Here is a 27,661-nt window from a genome sequence, read left to right on the forward strand (position 1 = left end):
TAAATTTTCTTATTATGGCAGTTTTTCACCATTACCGGAAAAGTAATTCATGATTACTCTGTACATTTTTTGGGGGGAGGGGGACTCAAAATGAATTGATGAAGAATGTACAGTAATAGTGTTGCAAATGACAGGGTTATAAAATACCTTTTTTTTCTTTTTCTTTTCTTTTTCTTTTTCCTCACCTTTATTTTGTGATTGAGTGGCAATGTCTCATGTATGTTGCAAGGGCGATATAATCAGGTTAATCATGTTATTGTAGGGGGAATTGCGCATGGGGTGGAGATGAGATTTTGATAACCTGAATGAAGAAAGAATAGAGATGTGGCATATTTTGACAGGTTGCATTATGTTAGTTTTCCTTAGATTTTTTTTTTTTTTTTTTAAATAAAATGATGATGATGATGATAATGGTGTTGTTGGTGGTGTTGGTGATGGTGGTGGTGGTCGTAATGGTGGTAATGATTATTCCCTACATGCTTCTGTTATTCCCATACCAATTTCATTTAGGTTTTTCAAGTCTTTTACGTGTCTCCAATTGTGTTATCTCAATTCGTTTTTCTTTTTCACGTAACATTCATGATTTAGTTTTTTACTCAGTCTCTTACATCCACCCTTCCACTTGATGCATTTGGATCAGTTTCTCCGCCCCGTTTATTCCACTTCATCTCTTCCACTCTCGCCTCTCCATTTTAGTCTCCCCCACCACCTAATATATCAGTCTCGTTTTCTCCAGTCTTGTCTTTCCACCTGATTCTCCTCAATATTATCTTTCACTCTCTGTAATCTAACCTATATCTTCCACTCCAGCCCCCTCCACCCAGTACCTTCCACCCAGTACCTTCCACCCAATACCTTCTGCCCAATATCTTCCACCCAATACCTTCCCCTCAGTACCTTCCACTAAAACCTTCCACCCAGCCCCTCCACCCAGTATCTTCTGCCTAATACCATCCACCCAATACTTCCACCCAATACCTTCCACCTCGTACTTTCTACCCAATACTTTCCACCCAGTACCTTCCATCCAATACCTTCCACCCAGTACCATCCATCCAATACCTTCCACCCAGCACCTTCCATCCAGTACCTTCCACCCAGCTCCTCCACCCAGTATCTTCCACCCAGTACCTTCCACCCAGTACCTACCACCCAGCCCCTCCACCCAGCATCTTCCACCAAATACCTTCCACCCAGTAACTTCCACCCAGTACCATCCATCTAGTACCTTCCACCCAATTCCTTCCCCCTCGTACTTTCTACCCAATACCTTCCACCCAGTACCTTCCACCCAATACCTTCCACCCAGTACCTTCCACCCAATACCTTCCACCCAGTACCTTCCACCCAATACCTTCCACCCAGTATCTTCCCAGTATCTTCCACCCAGTACCTTCCACCCAGTCCCTCCACCCAGTATCTTCCACCCAGTAACTTCCACCCAGTAACTTCCACTTAGTACATTCCACCCAGTACCTTCCACCCAGCCCCTTCTCCAGATACCTTCACCTAATACCTTTTGCCCAGCCTCTCCACCCAGTACCTTCCACCCAGTCCCTCCACTTCCCCTCGTACCTTAACCTCTCCACCCCAACCTCTCATCCACCTCACACTTCACCACCTCTTATACTTAATCTCACTCACTCTTAACCCACCCTTATATCCCACCTTCAGCCTTCCACTTCTGTTTCTCCACCCACTACCCACTCACCATTCCTTCCAGTCCACCCATTCCCTCCCCCATTCTACCTCATCCACCCAGAATTTCCACCTCAGCCATGCACCTCAAACCTCATCTCTCCCTTCACTCATCTCCCTCCAGCCTTTCATTCCCACCCTACCTTCATCTCACATTTTCCATTTCATCTCCCCTTACCTTCACTAGCCCTTCTCCCCTCATCCTCACTTCTTCCTTCTCCCCTCATCCTCACTTCTTCCTTCTCCCCTCACTTTCACGTCTCCCTTCTCCCCTCACCCTCACCTCTAGATCCTTCTCCTCTCCCCCTCACCTCTCCTCCCCTTACCTTCACCTCTCCCTTCATCCTTCACCCTCACCTCTCTCTTCTCCCATCACCCTAATTTCTCCCTTCTCCCCTCACCCTCTTCTCCGTCTCACCATCACCTCTCTCTTCTTCAGTCACCTTTCCCTCCTTCTCCTTTCCTTTCCCCTCTCACCTTCACCTCTCCACCCTTCACACTCACCTCCTTGCAACCTTGAGCCCTTACCCTACCAAGCTCACCTCTCCACCCGTCCTTCCATCTCACCTTCTCCACCTCGACCCCTCCCTCTCACCTCTCACCCTCTCCTCCTCCTGCGTTTAATCTCTCTCTCTCACTGTTGACCTGCCAAACAGAGAGCCTGAAATGCGAGCTTGGGCACATGCGTGAAGTGGGTCTTGAGTGAGCACGAAAGTAAGGTGGTTGAGAATGGCGGTTTAAGAGAGGGTGGCAAAAAATGACTGAGGGAGAGTAAGTGTGATTTATTGCTTGAAATTGTGGGAACTCTCTTTTTTCTTTGTGGAAATTTTACATATATTCCATTGTCATAGTGATCCTTGTAATAGTTATCATCCACTGCTGTAAATGAGATGACGGATCCAGAAACAGGAAAATACAGGAGAAACATTGCTTAACATGTCCAAATATATATGTCAGAATTGCTAAAACGATTGTAATTTATGAATGGCGTAAATTTGACTTTTTCCTTAGCTTTGGTAGTGCGGGGGGATTTTCTACGCAGAGCAAAGTAGTGCGACGGGATTTCCTACGCAGAAAGAGTGCGCGTCGAAGAAATAAAAGTTACCGCAATGAATGTATGACGTGCGAATAGTCACCAATACTCCTTTTACTCTATCTTGGTCTAGCACTGCCATCTCTAAATATTGAATACTGAGTTGTATGATTAAATTAACACTAATATATGATGCTAGTCATGGGGAAGTGCCGTGGAAAGATTGTAGAGCCTCTAAATTGCCTTCTGTTTGGTGAGTGAGTAAACAGGAAGGTTGGCTATCTGTTCTGGAAAAGAGTTAGGTGGGAGTTAGGTAGGTTTTGAGGCAGGAAGACGATGTTTGTGAAAGAGCGACGGAGGAGTTGATGTCTATTTAGAAGAAGAGATGATAGACTGTTTCTGTGAGTGATTCGGCAGGAAGGTATAATGATCTAGGAAAGGGTGAAGTGGGAGAATTTTTAGATATAGGATGAGGGAAGCTAGGGTGTGTGTGTACTGTGAGAAGAGTGTGAGATGATTGTACTGGGAAAAGAGAGAAGAGGGTAAAGGTAGAATTTAATTATATAGGATGAGGGACGCAGGAGGGTGTTTGTGCTGTGAGAAGCATGTGAGATGATGCCTGTACTGGAAAAGAAGAAATAAGAAGGATAATGTCTAGACTGGAAGAGGAAAGCCAAGAGATGTTGTCAATTCAGGAAGAGAAAGGAAGTAGCATCATTACTAAGAAAATCAGGATATATCTAATGTCTAAACACTAACAGGGGGATCAGTAGACGAACCACAAAGGGATAAGAGACACTGATAGCAAGGGGACGAGGGAGTAGGAGAGAGAGCAAAGGGGAGCGTAGCAGGGGGAAAGGGGGAGCGTAACAGGGAGCGAAAGGGAGCGTAGACACCCCCTTACCCCATCTGGCCTTCAGTTAACAGTGGGCAGTTCAAGACAAAGACCCGTGAGTACACATATCTCAAGACAAACACTTAAATCCTTGATGAGGGGGTATGCATCTCGAGCGGCTGACAGATAGATAGATAAACAGAGAGAGGAGGGACAGAAATTTATGTGCATTCTCTGTTGTATAAATATGCTGACAGATGGAAAGTCTCTCGATAGCTGTGACGAGAGAGAGAGAGAGAGGTGGGGGGGAAGGAGAAATTTATGTGCATTCTGTGTTATATAAATATTTGGTCCCAGACAAGCCTAACATGCAAGGACTGTGTGAGGTTCCATTTCGGTACGAAGCGGTTAGTTGTCTCAGAAGCGGTTTTTAAAGTGTGTAGGGGCGTTCACTGACTCCTCTGATGTAAAATATAGGTAGGTGGATAGATAGTGTGGTAATTGGGTAGATAGATGAAAAAGTAAGTGAAGGAAAGAAAGAGGGATGGAAGGTAGTTAGGAAGGTATGGATAAAGAGGTACAGGCTGGTGTTGAGTGAAATCGTCTGTTGAATAATCTCGTCTAGTGTTGAGTGAAATCGTTGGATGTTGAATTAAATCCTCTGGTGGTAGCTTGATTGAAAAGGAAAGGGAAGAGGGCAAACAAACACGTTACAAAACACACATACACACACAACAAACTCTACAAAACACATAAATTGGTACAGTGTCGGGCAATAATCCTCTCACAACCCTACAAAACACATATACAAATTGGTACAATGTCGGGCAATAATCCTCTCACAACCCTACAAAACACATAAATTGGTACAGATTGGGTCAATAATCCTCTCACAACTCTACAAAACACATATACAAATTGGTACAGCTTCGGGCAATAATCCTCTCACAACTCTACAGAATACCTACGTAAATTGGTACAGACTCGGGTAATAATCCTCTCACACGTTTGGGATTTCTTACCGTCTAGACCAGTCACTAATTCACCCGACGATGATTATTGATCTCTTAAGTTTTTACATCCTATTCGTGTCTCGGGTTCGATATTAAGGAAGCGAGAATCCACCTGAATTAATTTTTCTTGATATTCTTATATGGTCTTTCAAGGTTTTAATTTCTCTACACGTGTGGGGGCGTAAATACCTGAGGGAGATTCTAACCAGCCGGATTATTATTACTATTATTATTATTATTATTATTATTATTATTATTATTATTATTATTATTACTACTACTACTACTACTACTACGACTACTACTACTACTGCTACTGCTACCACTGCTACTACTACTACCACTACTACTACTACTACTACTATTTTTATCAATTTAACATGTTGTCTCGTGCAATGTAGAACGTCAGTAAGAAGACGGTAATGTAAACAAAAACACCAACTCAAGGTCAAAGGGAACTTGAGAGGCGAGGATGGGTCATAGAGAACAGAGACAAGGAATAAAATAATAATAATAATAATAATAATAATGATAATAATAGTAATAACTACAATAATAATAATAATAATAATAGTGAATTTTACCACCACCACTACTACCACAACAAGAGCAACAAGAGAAACAACAACAACAACAGCAGCCACTGTATCACCAGAAGTCACTACAGAACAAATCATTAACGACAGACCAGAACAAAAGTAAATGTACATCCCATACACCAGCAACGAAAAACAATTAAGTAAATAAATAAAATAAAACAAAACACTAGCACCAGTAATAATGAAAATAGAACTACGAAAAAAGAAAGACAAGAAAAAGAAAAAATATTAATTTCCCGCACCATCATGACCATCGACAGCATTATAAGCAACAAAAACAAAAGCAGTGACAAACAGTAACAACAATAGTGCTTAAATAAACAATCAGGATATCAGCACAGGACCCCTAAGAGGACAGAGGAATGTTAAGAATAAAAGAAGAAATATGGCAGAATAAAAGCTGAGAAAACATGGTCTAAAATTATAGCCACATATCCTCTCTCCCTCCAGTGCCAAGGGCAGTGGGAAAAACATCAACACATAAAATGGATAGAGAGAGAACAGTATTTTAATAAAGATAACGTAGACATCAACATAATATAACAGAGAACAGACAATATAGCCACATTCTTCACCATCAAGAACATTAACACAGTTTAAAAAGCATCACTTAACACTAATAACAGTACAAGAACTATATCAAGAATGCTAACAGAGATCAAAGAGGACTGCATAACAAAAGAGAACAGAACAGTATTGCAACATTATATCATCAGCAAGAACATTAATAAGCGACAGCCAAGCATAACATTAATAACTACGGAAACGATATTAACTCTAACATAGAGATCAAAGGCGACTACATAACATAACAGAGAACAGAACAACAGCCAAATTTTACGCACTAAGAACATTAACAGTAAAAACAGCAGCGCATAACACTGATAACGGTACGTGAACAAGAACAACGGTGAAAAGTCGAAGGGAACTGCTTGTTATGACAGGGTACGTAGTCTATATGAACACTTAAGGAACCCACGCAGGAAAAAAGTAGAGAAAAATGTTATAGTATCGGCAGGATCAGGAAAATGGATACGCCGGCCAAATATGGGGGGGGGGGGGAAGAGGGGTTGCATGTGGGTTGTTTTCGATCATATGTGTTGCTGTTTTAAGGGTGAGAATTTGGTGAGGTTTATTTGGTTTAGGGTTTCTCTCTCTCTCTCTCTCTCTCTCTCTCTCTCTCTCTCTCTCTCTCTCTCTCTCTCTCACACACACACACACACACACACACACACACACACACACACACACACACACACACACACACACACACACACACACACACACACACACACATCCTTACTGCATCCAATTTTACGCCCTAATTCCCACGATTCTTATAGAAATCCTTTGCACTTATCATTCAGATTTGTCTACTACCTTGAAAATATTCCTAAGCCACCAAACTTCGTGTATAAGTGAAGGTGTACTTTTAATAGTGATGATGTTAGAGAGAGAGAGAGAGAGAATCGATTGTTGTACTTATGCCCGGTTAGGCGTATTACTTTATGTACATTCTTGTAATCTGACGTAAAAGAATGAAGTAAGAATGAGGAAAGATGATGTAAGAGATAGGAAATACCCAGTAAGAGTGAGGAAAGGTGAAGTAGGAGCGAGCGAAGGTCAGGTAGGAGTGAGGAAAGGTCAAGGAGTGAAGAAAGGTCAGGGTTTGGCGTAGGAGTAATATAGATGAAAAGAATTGCTGATCTCACACAAAAGGTAATGTCCTCATCTCTTTGGCAGTACTCCGAAGGCTAGTCGCGTGGTACTGTTGAATATTCGATGCAATACTGAAAGGTTGGATGCCATTCTTATCATTCGTGTCTGGCGTTGAATTAGTGGTCTTATAATATCGATGCTTATCTTTTCTCAGAACGATGCATCATTACGGAGGTTGAGCGTCTTGAGTTACTGATTTTTGGAGGGTTGGAGTTTCATGTCTTCTCTGAACTTGTAATACAGAAGATGACTGCTTATAGGCCTAGGGAGGGATTTATAACCAAGTATTATAATATCTTTACCTGGTACATTAATTGTAGAAGGACTACAAGAGAGCATGTTGCAAAGTGCCAGGTGTGTCTAAGAATTCTAAGTCCTTCTATCCATCTATCAAACACCTTCAGCATTCTTATCATTCTAATTCATCGGTTAGCTTATAATGATCAAGTTACAGTAATTCTCGTCATGCTGATCTCTACCATGCAGTCTTCCCTGAGCTGAATTAGTTGATGATGGTGATAGGTATGGTGATGATGATGATGATGGTAGTGAGAATGGTAATAGTAGTGGTTGTTAATGATGGTGTTGGTTATGGTTATCCTCTTGGTGGTGATGATGGTAATATTTTTGGTGATAGAAATGGTGATGATGCTGGTGGTGATGACGATGATGATGATGATGATGGTAATGGTATTGAAAGTGATAATGGTGTTGGTTGTGGTGTTATGGTGGTGATAGTGATGGTAATATTTATGGTGATAGAAATAGAAATGTCCATGATGGTGATGATGATGGTGGTGATGGTGATGATATTTATGGTAATAGAAATGTCTGTGATGGTGATGATGATGCTGAAGATGATGATGATGATGATGATGATGGTACTGACACTGGTTAAAGTAATGGTTGTTGTTATTGATGATGATGGTGGGTGAGTTGGTGATGATGATGGTAAGGATTTGTTGATGATGGTGTTAATGATGACGCTTTTCTTGCTAATGGTGGTACTGGTGTTGATAATGATGCGGACAATTAAGACGATGATAAGGATAAAGATAATAATGATTCTGAAATAGTACTCCAAGACATAAACAAACACCTTAACTCTCGCCATGAAGCTTGAGAGGCACCAACACTGAACGGGTAATTAGAAACGGCAAATATTGACGGAGTGAGTCTGAGCCAAGAGGATTGACGTGAAAGTGGGTAGAGGTTTTGTGTGTGTGTGTGTGTGTGTGTGTGTGAGAGAGAGAGAGAGAGAGAGAGAGAGCACTGTAAATAAAAGTCAACTCTACTCCCATCCTCGTCTTCATCTCCAAGACCGTATTCTTATGCCCCTGTGGCCTTAAATTCATTGGCTTAAGGTACTGCCAGGCACCTTATATTTACACCTACACCCAGATACTCTTAGGTTTAATTTATATCTTTTTAATCCTTGAAAGACCTGATACTTTTAAGCGTAAAGAAATCATCTGCCGTGAACTAGAATGTAATAGCTTCAATAGGAGGGGTTTAAACTGAATAAAATCATCTGAGGAAGTCAAAATACTGTAATTAAACCCTTCAGTAACTTCTCCCCTACACCGAGTAAAATCGTCTAATGGTACTGCAAAAGTAGGAAAGACATCGTGTAATTGAAGGTGATTTGAGAAGATAATAGACGATTTTTAACTGCTGGATCAAGGAAAGCTACTCCTGAGCTGAGTAAAATCGTCCACCTACTTCTCTTACTTCCTTTCCTTCTCATCCTCCCCCTTCCATTCCCCCCCATATTCCCGTTTTCTCTTCTCCTTTCTTCTTCCTTCCCTTCCTGCCTCCCTGGCGGCTTCCTCCCACTTCTCCACCCCCCTCTTATCCTTCATCCCTCCTTTCTTGCCTTCCTTCCTCTCCTCCCCCTTCTCTTTACTCCCTTCCATCCTCCCTCCCTTCCTACCTTCCCCTTCCATTCCTCCTCCCTCACTACTCTCCTTGTCTTCCCTCTCTCCCTTCCATTTTTCCTACCCCTTCTCCACTTCCATTCCTCCACTCTTCCCACCATCCATCCGTCTTCCTTCTTCCCCCCCTCTCTCTCTCTCTCTCTCTCTCTCTCTCGCCTCAGGCTCCAAAGGGTTGCGTTGGTATGGCGAGAACTCACCACCTCATTGTAGGGGCTAAATATGGCAGTGAGAGAGAGAGAGAGAGAGAGAGAGATAATGTGTGTGTGTGTGTGTGTGTGTGTGTGTGTGTGTGTGTGTGTGTGTGTGTGTGTGTGTGTGCTATAGATGCGCAAGTCGTACAGTCGTTACAAATTGGTCCGACCTTCACATTAATTAGAGAGAGAGAGAGAGAGAGAGGTATGCCCCCTGGTACAATGACAATTTGGAGTTGTAATACACTTTCACTCTTCAACCTTCCCACTTGTTGCATCATCGTCTCTCTCTCTCTCTCTCTCTCTCTCTCTCTCTCTCTCTCTCTCTCTCTCTCGTCACGGTAAGAGTGTGGTGGCGCCATCTATTGTTCGTAAGACAATGCCTGTGGAAATATGTGGCCTCTTCGTCTAGTCTTGCCCGCGTCTTAAAAGGAATAGATCTGACGCATGTCCCAGTCAGAAGGGTTCCTTAAGGTAGAGGCTTGACTTACTGTATTGGAGTTTGGTTACGTGTGTGTGTGTGTGTGTGTGTGTGTGTGTGTGTGTGTGTGTGTGTGTGAGAGAGAGAGAGAGAGAGGAAGGGAGGTTACAAGCCCTAATTTTTTCCAGTATTTATGTGTGTGTGTGTGTGTGTGTGTGTGTGTGTGTGTGAAAGAGAGAGAGAGAGGTTACAAGCCGTAATTTTTTCCAGTATTTGTGTGTGTGTGTGTGTGTGTGTGTGTGTGTGTGTGTGTGTGTGTGTGTGTGTGTGTGTGTGTGTGTGTGTGTGTGTGTGTGTGTGTGTGCCACTCCAAGGTCATTAGGTAGACGCTTCCTGGACCCTTATTCTCGTCGGTTAAGGAGACTCCCTAACACCTTTTCTTTAGCGATTTATTTTTGGGTACGGCATGGTTACACTTCATTTATACTTTGATTTATTTTGAGTATGGGTATGTTTGAAGGAGTTATATAATACAGAAGAGGCAAGGGGTATTAAAGAAAATAAATCGCTATGAAAGAGGTGTTAGGGAACGACGATACGAGTCCTGAGTCCTTATTCCCTTATCATTATCAGTTTCCATGTTTATAAGCTGATAGAAATGGTAGGGTGTTTGATGCGTGAGAGGTTTGCTTTATATAGGGAAGGATGTTGCGGTATTGTGTGTGTGTGTGTGAGAGAGAGAGAGAGAGAGGGGGGGAGAGAGAGAGAGAGAGAGAGAGAGTTAATGCAGTTTAGCCCCGTTGCTGTTGTGATTACTCGTACTGTCAGCAATACAGCGTCTTCTGAGAGAGAGAGAGAGAGAGAGAGTTTGTTTCTGTGGCTCTTGGAATTTCTCTCACCTGAGCATAATAATCTTGAGTTACCTGAGATATATATTAATTTGAAAGGCTTGGAAGTGGTTCTGGTTGAGTGATAGATAGAATGGATGGATAGATAAATAGATGTCGTGGACTGGGCTCATAGGGACGTTGTTAGATGTAGATGACATGTGAAAGAGATAGATAGATAGATAGGTCGATGGACTTTTAGATAAATGGATAGATAGATGTCGTGGTCTGTCTCACTGGAACATTGTTAAGACATAAACAAAAGGGAAGGAAATAAGATAGACACAGATAAATAAACTTTGATTGATAGATAGACATATAGATAGATAGATAGATGGAAAGAGAAACGGATAACTAGATATAGATAATGAATTGGTGGATAGAAAAGAATGGAAATACTGGAGACTTTTAAACAAGCGACTGTTTTTGCACTGTGACAACCAAAGTTCGTTTTAAATAGTTAGCTTGATAAATAGACGAATGGAAGGATTGATGGATGGATGGATGTATGTGTGGATGGATTGGTGGACGATTAAATGGAGTGGAAGAGTGAAGTGGATAGATGGATGGGTGGGTGGATAGTGTCACATTTTTGTCACACTTTTTGTGTTTTGTAATCAAAGTAACGTGTTTAGTAATGTGTGAAAGTATGTTGAAAAATGCAGCAAAATGTGTAACGAAAATGTAACAATAGATAGACGAATAGTAGTTGAAATAACAGAATGGATAGGCCAGTAGATTGATGAATAGATAGATAGGTAGACAGGCAGATAGATGGATGGATAGCCAGACAGGTGGACAGGTGAGAGAATGGAATGGAGAAAGGGGAGAATACGTAGAGGGTTCGCGATGGTTCCGGTACCTCTGTGACGTAAGCATCTCACATTGTAAACAAACTTGCCTCTGACGTCATTGGCCTCTAAGCACGGAGCAAGGGAGATAAGTGCCGAGGCGAGTTCACTGTTTGTTTGGAGGGTATCTGGTGTGTTGGGCAGGGTTGTTTGGGGTGAAGGGGCAGTGAAAGATGATGCCTCTTTCTTTGGCGTGGAATTTTAAGAAGGATAAGATAGTAGCCAGGAAAAAAATGACGTATTGAAGTGTTGGAGGTTTTGTGTGTGTATGTGTGTGTGTGTGTGTGTGTGTGTGTGTGTGAGAGAGAGAGAGAGAGAGAGAGAGAGAGAGAGAGAGAATGTTGCCGGTGATTCTGTGGTGAACTTATTTTGCCTGCCCTCAGATTCATCCCATTTGCAGAAAGAAAAATATCACTGCCAACTTCGGAAGCTTGGGGTTAAGATGTCCACGCACCTCGTACTTATTTATTCCTTCATATTGTTGGCAAATACGATCTTGTATCAATGAAACGTTTTATAATATTGAGAAACTATTACACAGGAAAGTTTGAGGGTGTAATAGGGAGAATATGAAGCTATAACACACAGGAAAGTTTGAGGGTGTAATAGGGAGAATGAGAAACTATAACACACAGGAAAGTTTCAGGGTGTAGTAGGGAGAATATGAAACTATAACACACAGGAAAGTATCAGGGTGTAATAGGGAGAATATGAAGCTATAACACACAGGAAAGTTTGAGGGTGTAATAGGGAGACCAAATCGCTAAGGAAGAGGTGCTTTGTAATCTCATAATCATTTCCCTGGTATTGTTGTAACTATACTCCTTTTACTTTACCTTGGCCTAGGTTATAATGCCTTTGCAGCTTTTTTCACATAGCCCAGTGGCGGTAAAAGACAATACTACGACTCTACATCAGTTCCATAGCACTTCTTCGTTACTAGCACCAACTTGAAGTGTTAATCTTTTAGTACAACCCAGCATTCAAGATGGAGAGATGACAATTTTAGGCCAAGTTAGAGTAAAAAGAGTATAAGTTTTTTTTTATTGCTAACGTCACATGATTCTCTTTAGCGATGGAGTACCCTACCAATCAGAGGGCTAATGAAAGTCCTTTATTTAACCTCTCTCACTGATCCTGTCACACAGTTTAACACCAGATTCTTTGAGTTATAGTGTTGGACGTTCAAATAAGTTTATATGGGGCCGTGAGTTTCGTGAAAGGTATTCAGCGTTAGAAATAATCTCATCAAATATGGACAGTATCTTTCAGTAAGCAGTCTAAGAAGTGGGCTAACATTGGAGGTATACGCTTTTTACTCTTACTTGGCTTGAAATTGCGGTCTCTCCTATACTCCTTTTACTCTAACTTGACCAGAAATTACGGTGTCTCCACCTTGAACACTAAAATAGGTTGCTAATTACGAAGAAGTGCTATGGAGAGGATGTAGAGCAGTAGGATTGTGTTTTTCTGCAACTGACCAGCGTGTTATAAGCTGCAAAAGGACGCAACTCTGGGCCAAGTTAAGGTAAAAAGAGTATATTGTGCTCATGTCCCATTTAACACAGTTGTCGAGTGAGTTGATGAGGTGGGTTTAGGTGGGGGAGCGGTGGTGCCTCGTGAGATGGGTTTAGCCCCCATATTTGGCTCGCCTGGATGTAAAGCAGCTCACTCACACCACCACCTACCTTTATACCACACCAGGCGGGGGGTGGGATGAGGGGCAGCTTTCCTGGTGATAATTGTGCTGTTTTTACTCTAACTTGGCCCAGATTTTCGTCCTTCGGTAGCTCATTTCACGTAGCTTAATGGCAGAAAAAATATTACTGCTCAGCATCCTTTCCACAGCACTTCTTCGTGACTAGCATCATAATCTAGTGTTAATCACCTGTTACAACTCAGCATTCAAGGTGGAGAGATGGTAATTTTAGGCCAAGTTAGAGTAAAAAGAGTATAGTAAGTTTCGGTTCTGAGTACCCAGTCACTTTGTCATTTATTTATTTATTTATTTATTTATAGAGATGAGAGACCACATACGGAAGAATATTTAAAGACATAATGAGTATAGGATCGCAAAGTTTGTGTATAATAAGATATAACGTTAACTTCAAGACAGAACCATTACTGAGCTGTACCTGGAGACGAGAGAGAGAGAGAGAGAGAGAGAGAGAGGGTTAAGAGGAGTAGCTATTGTGAGCGAAAGTGCAAATGTTTTCAGAGTATATGTTTGTATTTGCTAGTGTTGTGTGTGTGTGTGTGTGTGTGTGTGTGTGTGTGTGTGTGTGTGTGTGTGTGTGTGACTGCTGATGTTGTTGAGTGCTGCGTTGGTGGCTGAAGTGGTGAGAGTGCAAAAGGGGTGAGTTTAATGAGTGATGAGTTGGAGTGTGTGTGTGTGTGTGTGTGTGTGTGTGTGTGGTGAGGACTTTGGTGGTGAGGGTGGTGAGTGTTGAGGATGAGTGGGTCAAGTGTGATGAGACATGGAGTGGTGAGGAAAGTGAATGGGTGATGAGGGAGGGGTGGTAGCGAGAGTAGGTAAGTGGTGAGGGTGAGATGAGTGGTGTGGTGATAGTGGGTGGTGATAGAGGGTGAGTGGTGAGTCTCCTAGTCAGTCTCTCACCTTATCTGTCACTCGTATTTCATGGGTGCCTGGCTTTCTCTCTCTCTCTCTCTCTCTCTCTCTCTCTCTCTCTCTCTCACACACACACACACACACACACACACACACACACACACACACACACACACACACACACACACACACACACACATTTTTACCTTGCATTCTCACCTGAAGTCATAATAATCATCTTCATCCAGTTACCTGTATGCAAATTTCTGTACATGTAAATTAAGAGGAAGATAATGAAAGTCTCAAAGGATCACCCCTCGAGTAACAAGGCAATTTACAAAGCTCATTTACATTTAACGTTGTGTAAATAGAAAAAAATCCCTGGTTCATTTATAGACCTGTAGTGGATGGTCGATTCTTTCTTTCAAGATTACTATTTTGTGTTTTGGTTTATATTTGCTGTGGTGTCATGCATTGAAGGGAGATATAGTGCGTTGACTCTAACCTGGCATTGATAAATATGAGGCAGAGAAGAATACCAGATTCCTCTCAGCTTAGGAATATTAGCCAGCAAAGGGAAATTAGAAGTAGATGAGGTGAGGTACAAGGTAGTGGAATATACCAAGTCTTCCTCAGCATACGAATATTTATCCACAAGACGGAGGTGAAAAGTAGAGGTGAAAAATTAGGCAAAGGAACATACCAAGCCTTTTGCTACTTGGAAATAGTAACCATCATAGGGAAGAGAGACGTGGGAGAGGTGAAATGTTCGGGAAACATACCAAACCTCTCTCTGGAATATTAGCCTGCAGAGGAAGGTGAGATGCAGAAGAGAAAAATTAGGCGGAAACATAGGAAGCCATTCAAAGCTCAGGGATATTAGCCAGCAAAGGGAAGCGAAAATTAGAGGTGAAATATCAGTCAGAGAAATATCCCAGGCCTCTCACAGTTTAGGAATATTAGCCAGTAGAGGAAAGTGAGAAGCAGAAGTGAAATATTGGGCAGAGAAACATGCCGAGCCTCTGCCAGCTTTGGAATATTAACCAGTAGAGGAGGGTGAGAAGTGGAAGTGAAATATTAGAAGGAGAAGCGTACCAAGCCTCTCTTAGCTTGGGAATATTCGCCAACAGAGCAGAGTGAGAAGTCTATCTATCTATCTATTGCCAGACGCCTCAGTCCCGTTTGGGGTGGCCACAAACAAATCGCCTCCAAGTCGCCCTGTCCCCCGCCATTTCACTCCCCTGCTCCCAACTCACACCCCCCTCTCTCATATACCTCTCCACCCCATCCCTCCATCTCATCCTCGGCCTCCCCCTCCCTCTTTCCCCCTCCACCTCACTCACATACACTCTCTTCGTCAGTCTTTCACCCTCCATCCTCTCCAAAAGTTAAATATTAGGCAGAGAAACGTACCAAGCCTCTCTCAGTTCAGGAATATTAACCAGTAGAGGAGAGTGAGAAGCAGAAGTAAAATATTAGGTAGAGAAACATACCAAGCCTCTCTCAGCTTAGGAATATTAACCAGCAGGGGGAAGTGAAAAGTAGAAGAGGTGAAATATTAGGCAGAGAAACATACCAAGCCTCTCCCAGCTTAGGAATATTAGCCAAGAGAGGAGAGTAAGAAGTAAAAGTGAAATATTAGGCAGAGATACATACCAGGCCATTCTTAACTTTAAAATGTTAGCCACCAAAGGGAAATGAGACGTAGAGATAAAATATTAGGCAACTTAATCTCTCTCTGTCCAAGTAAGGGCAGAGAAGCAGGCTATTCTCAGCTTAGTATATTAGCCACCAGAGGGAATTGAGGAGTAGGAGAGGAGCATACTGTATTAGGAGAACTTTTGCACCTTCCTCTACCTAGCTGCTGACGAAGGGGCGGGTTAGGGTACAAATCATCAGCGGTATCGTGTTTTATGGTCCAGGAGGAAGGTGCTCTGCCTCGCCCACATCCTTGTTTTAGGTCCGCCTCATGCTGGCAAATTTGGACCCTTGACATAAACAAGCTTTCAGGTTTTAATAGTGGTAAATATACCGTTATGTCTGTATCAGCGAGAATTATACTCATGTGAAAATAAGTGTTGAAAAGATATAACAGGTAGAACAGGAATAAGCAAGTCGGGTTGAAAATATTTTATCTTGGGAATTAATAACGTGTCCTAATTTGGTTATATGTCTTCCATTTAGAAATGTCAGAAGATAGAACGAAAGAGATATATATATGTTGTAGTGAAGCGACGAAGTTGAGCTATGCAAATGCCTCTGTTCTAGATCAATTAGTGTAAACCTCATATCTGTCCTTCTGTCTGTCTGTCTGAAGGCGAGGGTGAGAATCATGTACGTGAAAAAGTGTTACCCACATCAAGACTGTTACCTCCGGATGGCGCTAGTTTAAGTGTATGATTGTACTGTATGTGAGATTTTTTTACACATTGGATTGCATGTTGTGTGACTTGAGCCGGGTAGTGTGAGAGATTCGGCCCGGCACACCCACCCACATGCTTGATTTAGTGTCTCTTCATGCATAAGTGAAGCTGTGTTGGAAGCAGGCAGAGCGATACTATAATCTGATATGTGATCTGTATGCAAGGGGTCAGAGATAGGAGCGTCCACATACCCTCACTCTTGTTTGAGTGCCCTCTCATGCTGGGATATTTGAGGACATAGAGATACTGAGCTATTGTTAGATGGGATATATAAATCGATATCTGTGGGTGTGTCGGCAGGAAAAGGTAATTGGCAACACTGTTCTGATTGTGTTTGTACAGTACTGTTTCATGCTGGGATATTGGATACTATCTATCTGTCTATCTATACTGTATACCTAGGCTACTTCCCCCAAGGAAAGGGAGGTAGCCGAGACAGGACGACACACTCCCCATTTACTCATCCATTCAAACACATTCATTCGCATCTTAGCCCCAAAGGGGAGAAGGGACAGATCCTCACTGCACCACACCGCACAAGGGTCAACTGCGCAGTGCAATCAGTGACATCCGCAGCAGGGCCCGACAGCAGAGCTGGTTTACCCCTGCCACATCATATTAGACCCATCCCCTTACCCGCACCTGACCTTACTGGCTGATCAGACCAAATACGGGAGAATATCCCCCCAGGGCTGCGTCATCATTTATTCATTCACAATTTCTCTCCATTTATTTCAGTCACGCACAGCCACTCTTCCTTGCTCAACAGACATCCCTCTCGCATCCAGCGCTCTCTTCACACCGTCCATCCATCCTATTCGTGGTCTCCCTCTCAGCCTTACACCTCTCACATCAGATCTAGTTATTTTTTTCACCATTCGCTCATTATATTGGATACATAGGTTAATATTAGGGCTGGGATGATGATGATGATGGTGATTGATGATGATGATGATTGATGTTGATGATGATGATGATGATGATCCTCCTCCTCCTCCTCCTCCTCCTCCTTCTTTACATCTTTGTGTCATAGTTTCAAAATTGAGCGTGGAGACGTAAGTGAAATTTGGGATTAGACGTGTGACAGTAGATATAGACTTTATTTTACATGTTCTCAAGTCTTGGAGAAAATAATCTTAGGCCTTGTTTTCGTGCAAATTACCTAAATGGACCGTATTCTTGATGCCGATAGTTACTGACAATTCGTGGATGAAGTCAGGGAGTGAACCTCTGACTTTATATCGTTATTATATTGATACGTTTTAGTGGTGAGATTATTAGTTAGTCCTTAGTCTTAGTGTAAATAACAGCATCGTGGTGCAAAAAACTAGGTAAGTGAGGCCATTTTTAGTTGAAGTTTGTATTTAGAAGTCTGACAGTAGATGAAAATGTTGTCCAGCTTGATACCTTGTCTCTCACACTTGCAGCAAACTGCGCTTTAGTATGAGACATTGGTGATAGAGTTGTCACTATACTTCGTTCCTTATCTAGAGGCAATTATTATTACTTGATCCGCAAACATAATGAAAATGCTGAGTTACAGACCCGATTCTGCATGAAGTGTGGGATTTGACTTGTAGGTAGCAAGTTGTAGTCTTAGCCTTAAATCTTAGTGAATATATCCCATTGCTAACCCCATTTTTTCTTTCTTATTCTGGCGTCCTCAGCTTCAACAAAGAGCCCATGTTTGTGAGGAAGCCCCGCACTATCGACGCCGAGGAGGGTGACCTGGTGATCATCGAGTGTGAGGTGGCAGGAGACCCCAAGCCCACCGTCACCTGGCTTCGCGACTGGCTTAAGGTACGTGAGGATTCCAGGTGCCTTATTTCCGGCGGTGATTCTCTTTGCCTGATTTTTATGATGATTCTCAGTGCGATTTTCAGTGATGCTTCTTCTGTATCTAATTTTTAGCGCTGATTCTTTAGTGTCTGATTTTTAGCGCTGATTCTTTAGTGTCTGATTTTTAGCGCTGATTCTTTAGTGTCTGATTTTTAGCGCTGATTCTTTTGTGTCTGATTTTTAGCGCTGATTCTTCAGTGTCAGATTTTTAGTGCTGCTTCATCTGTCTTATTTCTAGAGCTGATTCTTTATGTCTTGAGTTTTAGGTACAAATTTTAGGCACGTCACTTTCTTCTTCTACGTTTTATTTTAGGTGTTAGGTGCTTCTCTAGGTCGTATTCTAGGCACATGCTCTATAACACCATATCTTCTTTACCTTAGAGTCTAGGTAACACCCCTCTACATCACATTCTATTGACACTTCCTGGCTCTAGGCTCTATTTTTTTTAACTCCAGGTCCTTCTTCTCTACATCTGACTCTAGGGACTTTCTTTTTATAAATCAGACACATTGATGTTTTTAAAGATAGGTACAGAGAGAGACACAAGAATATTCTCATTGTCTGACGAATACATAGCGGAAATATCGAACCATCTGAAACACACACTTGTAAATAAGGGGTTTTCATTGTAATTCGCCAGTTGTAAATTATCTTCAAACGGAACTGAGAAGAGAGTTATTTCTTTGACTGTACACCCTTTTATATTAGACCTTTGCTGCATCTCCTACATTATAGTGAGAATACAAGCACTTTCTATGCATCATACACTAGGCACTGTATTTTGTAGGCACTATATAATGGTAATTGGGTCTCTGCACTTTATAATTACGTGATATTGAAGGTAAGTGATTAATTAGTATGTAAAAGATTCTTCGTGGGATTATTTTCGAGACTGTGTGCATAAATCGGTTTCTGTAATTCTGCTGCGCGCGCGCACACACACACACACACACACACACTTTGTATAATTCATGTATAATTGTTCCATCCTTTCAAATAAGATAATAACACACAGCAAGACTCTTTCTCTCTCTCTCTCTCTCTCTCTAATACACAGCTTTACCTCAAAATCCTCTTCAGATATCCTCACAGTAGACATTTTCAATAATTGTATATCATTTTTCCCCATTCCGTACATTACATTTCCTCAGCCAATATTTACGCACACCAATTCGTCCCTATTCAGTATTCTCGATCCCTAGCATTATATTTTAGCTGCCCCTATCCCAACCAATTCCCACCAGATTTCTTACGTATGAGTCGGTTCTGTGTTTATGCATGGGAGTCTACGTGGATTTATTTGGGTGGATTGTTGTGGAGGAAGGTGTGTGTGTGTGTGTGTGTGTGTGTGTGAGTGAGTGAGTGTGTGTAGCGCGCGCAGAGACGGGTGCTGCATACCCGCCGAAATGGGAAGACTCATAGGCAGAGAGTTCGGAATAGTTGTCTCAAGCGTGAGACAAGAAAGAGGGATTTAATTTTGTTGCGCATGAGAGAGAGAGAGAGAGAGAGGTCGTAAAGAAACAGATGAGAAACAGACAGGGATGAAGAGACGCACGCACACACACACACACACACACACCACACACACACACACACACATGCACCACACACACACACACAGCTAAACAGATAAGCCTTCTTGCTCGAGTTGCACAATGTTTGAATGATTTTTTTTCTTTCGTCTCTGCTCTTGTTGATATGCCTTGTACGTAGAACAGCGTCTCCTTGTTTGAGCGAATATCTGGTTGGTTGCATCTAGGTGGTGTGAGAGAGAGAGACAGACAGACAGACAGACATAGGCAGAGAGAGAGTGGACGGTGACATGGAGGTGATATAGTTTTTTTTATTATGCAAGAAAGATGGAACCAAAGGCCAGGAGCCCGCAAAATTATTCCCCACAAGAAAAAACAAAAACAACACAGCCAAATTTAATATCCGTTCATTTCGAGATGCCTGGACACACTACCTTTGAAAGACTGGAGATTATAGGCAGTAGGGAATACAGACAGAGGGAGACAGTTCCAGAGTTGACCTGAGGGGATTAAAGAGTCAGACTATAGATGGCTAGATGGTAAGGTAATGGAAAGGTAAAGGTGTGGGTGGACGCCTTGAAGTTCTTAGCCTCGGTGCTCATCTTGGTATCCTATGCCCACATTCTCATCGGTTAAGGAAGCTCACTAACAACCTTTTCTTAGCGATTTATTTTGCTTTTTACACTTACTTTCCTATTCTGAAGTACTTAAATCTCTGATATCGCCATGCTCTGCATAAATAATGTACATACAGACATTAGCCACCCATATCCAAAAATAAATCACTAAGGAAGAGGTGTTAGGGAGCCTCCTTGCCCGATGAGAATACAAGCCCTAGACCTCAGTTCCAGAGACAAGATAAATAATATGAAGTATAACTTAGTCTGCTGGGGATGAGAGGATGCCAGACACTCAGTATTTTGGAAAGTGTTTGAGGCAGCACTTCAAAGGTTAGGTTATTGCTGGGATGGAACACTTTTAGTCTGATCCCTCACAGTGGCCCTGCCTAGTATGGTTGCACCTGACTAGTATAGCTCCACTGATCACTGGGATGCACAGGCTGCTTCACCACGGCAAGGCAGTGTTCCGTAGACGGTGCACCCAACCCACACCCCATCTCTTGACAAGATGTAGGGTTTGAGTTGGGCACACCCCCACTCCTCTCTGTGGGGAGAACCACCCTACCCCATGAAGGGGTAGAGGGGGAGAACCACTCTGCCCCATGAAGAGGTAGAGGGGGAGAACCACCCTGCCCCATGAAGGGGTAGAGGGGGAGGACCACCCTGCCCCATGAAGGGGTAGAGGGGGAGGACCACCCTGCCCCATGAAGGGGTAGAGGGGGAGAACCACCCTGCCCCATGAAGGGGTAGAGGGGGAGGACCACCCTGCCCCATGAAGGGGTAGAGGGGGAGAACCACCCTGCCCCATGAAGGGGTAGAGGGGGAGAACCACCCTGCCCCATGAAGGGGTAGAGGGGGAGAACCACCCTGCCCCATGAAGGGGTAGAGGGGGAGGACCACCCTGCCCCATGAAGGGGTAGAGGGGGAGAACCACCCTGCCCTAGAAAGAGGTGGAGGAGGAGAGCGACCCCATTAAGGAGTGGAGTGCCTTGAAGGCCTGTCCCAGAAGGTGTCAGGAAACTCAACCATACCTCGTCCTCACGGAGAGGCGGGGGCAAGACGAGGCACACGCTGGAAAATGAGATCCACAGTTCACTCCAAGGAGTCGTGCGCCCCTTCGGTGAGGCGGGGGGGGGGGGGATGGAGGGTGGAGGGACCGAAACAAGATCCGAAGACCTGGCGGAGGAGGGTGTTGGGGTGCCTGCGGGAATTTTGCCGGGTGCGTAGGTGGGGATGTTTGTGGGAAGAAAAGTGGGTGAGAACGAGGGGGAACTTAAGGATGGGGTGGGTAAGGAAGAGGGAGGGATAGGGAAAAGTGAGGGTGGGGAAAGTGAAGGGTTAGGGAATGAGCGTATTGAAGTGGAGGGTGGGGGGATGTGGGGTTTAGTGGCGGGTGAAGTACTCTTGCAGGAACAGTTAGGGGGGTGGCGCTTGCTCACCATTTTGCTATGATACATCCGTCTTGAATTCCTAAACTCATGTGTTGTAGGCACACGACTTTCATTTTGTCTGACACCCTCTTGTGCGGGTCGGGCCACATCCTCTTGTAGCGGTGCGTCCTGTATGGGTTTTGGGGAAGAGGGTGTGCTACGTGACTGTCGGGTTCCGCCCTGTACTGATGTGTCATTCACGGGTTTTGTGGAGGGGGATTGGAAGGTCAACTGTTCTGCCAACCACTCCGCGAAAGCCCACCCGATTGTGCGTGATGGGGGTTTGGGCGAATGTTGGGGTGTGGGGGTACGTGGAGTCTTCCCTCTCGTTCTGTACCACCATTAGGCGATGATGGGGGCCGCCACGAACGCAAGGCTGTCCAGGAAGACTGTGTAAGGTGCCAACCCGGCCACTGCATCGGATCAGCCCTCCCCCGCTAAGAGGCATGTGAGATGGGTAGTCAGTGCATGGGGAAAGACCGACCCCGCCAGGATCTCACAGGAATCCACCATCTTCCACCCCATGTTCTTCCTCGATGCAGCCGCCTCTCTCAAATACCCTACCCAAACCTCCACCACCCTCTTCCACCCCGCCAGCACGCCCACCATCAACACCACATGCCACTCCACCCCCACCAACGTCCCCTTCACACGCCACGTCTACTCGCCCATCCTGCTCCCCGCCCACTCCTGCAGCCGCCCACTCACGTCGTTGAACCGCCTCTTCGAATTCTTTCTTTCCGTGAGTCTGAAGTCTTACAAGAATTTTTTGGGATTGAAGACGTTTACGTTAATTTGGGTAATTTTCATGTATCAGTATTGGTTTTTTTGGTGAAGTGGGATGATGTGATGTGATATGTTGTTATGCTGTGTTGTTATGTTATGGGATGTGATATAGCATGATATGTGTGTGTGTGTGTGTGTGTGTGTGTGTGTGTGTGTGTGTATGTGTGTGCTTGCACCCAAGTGAGAGTGAATGGAAATTTGAGCGATGAATTTTCCGTGAATGTTGGCGTGCATCAGGGGCCAGTCTTGGGACCCTCTCACGTTACTTCAGAAATGGACTCCCTTGAGAGATGTTGTATGCTGATGATTTGGTGTTGATTGTAGAGAATGAAAGGGAGGCGGAGGAAAGATTTAGGAAGTGGAGAGATGGTATGGGTCACGAGAGAGAGAGAGAGAGAGAGAGAGAGAGAGATTGGCATGTGGTGGTAGTTGCTAAGTCAGGGGTGGTGTTTGTGTGTTCAGGTGTACGTGTTGCGTGTACAGTGTGCAGAAAATGACGATACAGCTGTGGCGTCATTTGTACACCTGCACTGTGTTGGGTGGGTGGGGGGGTAAGTTGGGTGTGGGTGGGTGTGGGTGTGGGTGGGTGGACTTGGTTTGGTTACCAGGTGGGTGGGTGGGTATGAGGGGGAAAGGTAAGTGAGTGGGGGAGGGTGTGTGTGTGTGTGTGTGTGTGTGTGTGTGTGTGTGTGTGTGAGTGCGTTTGTGTGTGTGTGAGAGAGAGAGAGAGAGGGAGGGGGGGAAGCACAAATTATTCCATCGTTTATTTTACATACCCCTTCCCCCAAAAAAAATCATCTTTACCCTTCCTAGTGTTTCATATCTTTTTATCATCGCTTTTTTTCCCCCTAAGTAAAAGAACATTAACGTGCCGCTGAAATAATAAGCAAGTCCACCAACCTATCCTCTACTTAATCCATTCTGCTTAGAGACAGCAAAACTTAGACAATATTCGCCATACCACATTCATTCTAACTTGGCCTAAAATTACCCTCTCTCCACCTTGAATGCTCAGTTGTAACAATGGATTTGCACTTGGTATAATGCTGGTCACGAAGAAGTGCTGTGGAAAGGACGCAGACCTGTATTATTGTCTTATGATACTATAGAGGTTAAATTGTCTGTAAAAGGACGAAACTCTGGGCCAAGTTAGGGTGGAAGGAGTATAGATTGATAATGGTTTTTGCCTTTCGTGTAACTTCTTGGGGAGGGACTACTCTTGCAAGATTTCAGCCTTTGATTCTTTCTTTTTGCATGGTAAAAATAATGAGAATAATTGTGGCAGATTCAAGAAAATATTGTTAACGGCGAAAAAAGAATGTGAGTACAGAACAGCAACGAAGATAAAATGTGAGAGTAAATTAGCAGTGAAAATAGAATGTGAGAGAAGACTACTCTGTTTAAAAATGCGCGCGTAGATTAACAGTTAAAATAGTGGGCGTAGATTAACAACGAAAACAAGATGTGAGCGTAGAGTAACAACGAAAATATGTGAGCGTAGAGTAACAACGAAAATAAAAAGGAAGAGTAGATTATTTTACGAAGGATTAAAACTTGTGGGAGTAGAATTAACAAGGAAAGCACAAACGAAAGCTGAGTCTACGAGTGGGTGGTGGATTGTAGCGAGGTGATAGTGTGTTGTGATAGTGTGGTGATGGTGTGTGGTGATAGTGGGTGGTGCTAATGTGTGGTGATAGTGGGTGGTGATAGTTGTTGGTGATAGTGTGTGGTGACTGTGTGGTGATAGCGTGTGGTGATAGTGTGTGGTGGACAGTAGCCAGGTCATTACGTGGTGATAACGCAACAAGAGATGGTTGTGGGAGGAGGCCAGGCAAAATTGCGGCCGCCCTTAATTATACCAGGCAGCTGTGGGTGGGACAAGGAGGCGTTGATGTGGGCTGTGGGTGTGGGAGGGTGGGGAGTGGGGAGAAGGATTGAGGTGGGAGAGGGAGGAGGGGAGAACGAAGGAGGATCAGGGGGAAAAAAAAAGAGGGTGGAGGGGAGAAATATTAGGTAAAAGAGGCTACCACTTTCAAAATTGATGTGATGGTGTTAGGAAAAGTTTATTTATGGCGTGTAGGAGGGATTGTGACATGTTCAAATGAAGCAACTTATATCCATCCTTTTATGATGATATTTTGGGACTGTCACTTTTAGAAATTGTCTGATGTCTGAGCAAGAGATATTTTTGTTGCTTGGGAGAAGTTGCGAGATTTTAAAGCGAAGCAGCTAATGTCCACTTTATTTTTTGTAACACAATAAATTTGTCATATTTTGAGTTGGTATGACAGCATTTGCAGGGGTTGTTATTATGTCATGTTGAAATTGCAAGTCTCAAGCATTATAGGGCGATCAGATATAAGAGTATTTGACGTAATAGTTATAGTAATAGCTGTATTTTCCAAGGCCTTCTGAATACAGTGCCTATCGCATTAAGAACTCCAGTAATGTGACGACGTAAAGAGTGGTTGGATGTCTTGCTGGTGGTTTTGCAACAGTTAACAATATCCTAGTGTATTAGATTTAAAAGTATAATTAGCTGGGTTGTATATACAGAATGCTCCTGGGGTTACAGCTTTATATGTTGTCATGGGGCTTATCACACGCAGAATTAGTGTGACCATATAAGCAGGGTGTGTTTATATGTCGCGGTGGTGTAGGTGTGACAGCCATACGTCTCACTGCTATCATTTTGAGATGGGTGTACCGATAGTAGCAAGGGTTGTCCTGTATAAAGCCTCTCATTTCACTTTATAGAGCCAGTGTGATATTAGGTGGGGGATGATTACAGGTGTTGTTAGTGATGTTAGTTTGAACCATCACCGGCCGCCACGTTTAAGCACTGGGATAGTCTAAGGCATCACTGGCCTGACATATAAAGATTGATTTGACGGTATGAGAGGAGATTAGGTTTACGTCATGAGTTAAAGTATTCAGAAGCGTCAAAGAGCCTGTTACACTCAGAGCTACGGTGAAGAAATTAAATGGGGATATTGCAGATATTTTTTATGGTCTTGAGGTGTTGCAATTGTCACAGATCCAACACAGTAAGATCAGTGTGACAGTATTAAGTTGTTTTATTAAGAGCCTATTAATGCAAGGTCTGTCTCAGGTGTGGGTATATTAGCAGGTGGTGTTTTGATGTGTTGTTGATGGTATGACAGTATGAAACGTCACATTGCTATTGTTTTGAAAGTGTGACGATACGAGAGATAATGTTAGTGTTTCTCGTTGGGTAAAACTAGTGTGACGATATTAGCAGTTATTTATTTATTCTTATTCTTATTATTATTTTTTTTTTTTTGCGTTGTGTTAGTGGGGTTGCGACATCATATTCTAGGGTTAAAGTTTTGGACAGATGGAAACTTTTGGCCAAGTTTGAGTGGAATGAAAAGTGGTGTGACAAAATTAGCAGATGTTTTTACGTCGTGTTGGTGGGGTTAAGACATCATATTCCAGGTTTAATTTTTTTTTTGCCTTAGCCCATAATTCAAGACATATAGATTAAAATTTTAGGCCAAGTTAGAGTGAAACGAGTATAGCTCCACTGCATCAAGAACTTGTGTGACGAAATTAGCATTGTTTTTTTTTTGCGTCGTGTTAGTGGGATTGCGACATATTCCAGATTTCATTTTTTTTTCCTTAGCTCATTATTCAAGACATTAAAATTTTAGGCCAAGTTAGAGTGAAATGAGTATAGATCCACCGCATCAAGAACTTGTGTGACGAAATTAGCATTGGTTGTTTTTGCGTCGTGTTAGTGGAGTTGCGACGTGCCAGGGGTCCACCGTGGAAGCTGCCTTGGCCCCATGACTCACGCCTCTGATGAAGCCTCGCCATCTCTCTACCTGACAAGTGCATGTAGGAGTGTGTCTCAGTATGGTAGGACGTCGCTGTGGGTCTGACAAGGGTTGAGAGAGAGAGGGGGGGGAGGGAAGGAGGGTGTGTGTGTGTGTGTGTGTGTGTGTGTGTGTGTGTGTGTGTGTGTGGAGACAAGTACGACCTCCCGTCAGCATGGTGGGACATTTCTGTGAATCCTACAAGGGATGTTTGTGTGTGTAGAGGGGAAAGGGGCCTTGTACGTGTGTGTGTGTGTGTGTGTATGTGTGTGTGTGTATGTGTGTGTGTGTGTGTATGTGTGTGTGTGTGTGTGTGTGTGTGTGTGTGTGTGTGTTTAGATAGACAGACAGACAGGTGCATGTAGGAGCTTGTCTTGGTGTGGTGGGATGTCGATGTTAAACCGACAAGAAGGACCTATGCGTGTGTGTGTGTGTGTGTGTGTGTGTGTGTGTGTGTGTGTGAGAGAGAGAGAGAGAGAGAGAGAGAGAGAGAGAGAGTTTTATTGAGGGAGATGTGTATACTTTGATATGGTAAGGACCTGTGTGTGTGTGTGTGTGTGTGTGTGTGTGTGTGTGTGTGTGTGTGTGTGTGCTTGGAGATGCTAGACTGTCTTGAAGTGGCTCCATGTTGGTCGTGACTAATGTGCGGTGCATAATGTAATTCGCAAACAGGTATGGACGAACAAGGATGCACATACGAGCTGTCTCTTTGGCATGTATAAAATAAAACCAGGCAACATCAAACAGCAGTGACAACAACAGCAGTAGTAACAATCATAATAGCATCTGTAATAAAGTTCATCATCATCATCATCATCATCATCATCATCATCTAAAGGCAGCAAAATTATGAAAAACTCGACCTGCACGTATGGATTATTTTTGACCCATATGTCGATTGTTGTACCCTGGTCTGGGGGCCTGCTGACTCTCTCTTGTGTGGGATGAAGGTAGTTTATTTCTCTGGATTTGCTCTGTTGAAATCTCACACCTTTATCTTTCTTGGTTTCTGGATCCTGGCTTACCTCATCTTTAAAGGAGATTGTGGGGATGGAAGTGATGATGGTGGTGGTGGTGGTGGTGATAGTGCTGCTGATGGTGATGGTGATTTTCAAGCCATTAGTCATAATGGTGATAATGAACATGATAGTGATGATGATGAAGATGATGGCTATAGTGGTGATGATAGTGATGATGATGATGATGGCGATAGTAGCAGTGATGATGACGACGATATTCAAAAGCCAGTGCGGCCATGAATATTTCGACTGGCACATATTGATTAATTCTGACGCATAAACCGCATGTGTACTCGTGTTGGGAGCCTGTTGACCGTCTCTTGTTTGGGATTCACACAGTATTTACCCACGTGTGTTTGAGAGGCACACACTGAGGCTCGGGAGTGTCAGGCTTTTTATAACTTCTGTCTGGGAGTTTT

At 43.4% G+C, this 27,661-nt stretch overlaps 1 protein-coding gene across 1 annotated transcript in view; it reads left to right on the forward strand.

Annotated features, from left to right (window-relative positions):
* Nucleotides 1-27,661, forward strand: part of LOC145407439 (uncharacterized) — a 447,869-nt gene that overhangs the window by 38,617 nt on the left and 381,591 nt on the right. Inside the window, exon 22 of the mRNA XM_080278366.1 lies at nucleotides 17,844-17,976. Within this exon, the coding sequence (XP_080134492.1) occupies nucleotides 17,844-17,976 (133 nt within the window). The remainder of the gene's footprint in view (nucleotides 1-17,843; nucleotides 17,977-27,661) is intronic.

Source organism: Coenobita brevimanus, chromosome 73 (genome assembly GCF_032717465.1).
Source record: "Coenobita brevimanus isolate Jiangsu-jjx chromosome 73, ASM3271746v2, whole genome shotgun sequence".
Lineage (NCBI taxonomy): Eukaryota > Metazoa > Arthropoda > Malacostraca > Decapoda > Coenobitidae > Coenobita > Coenobita brevimanus.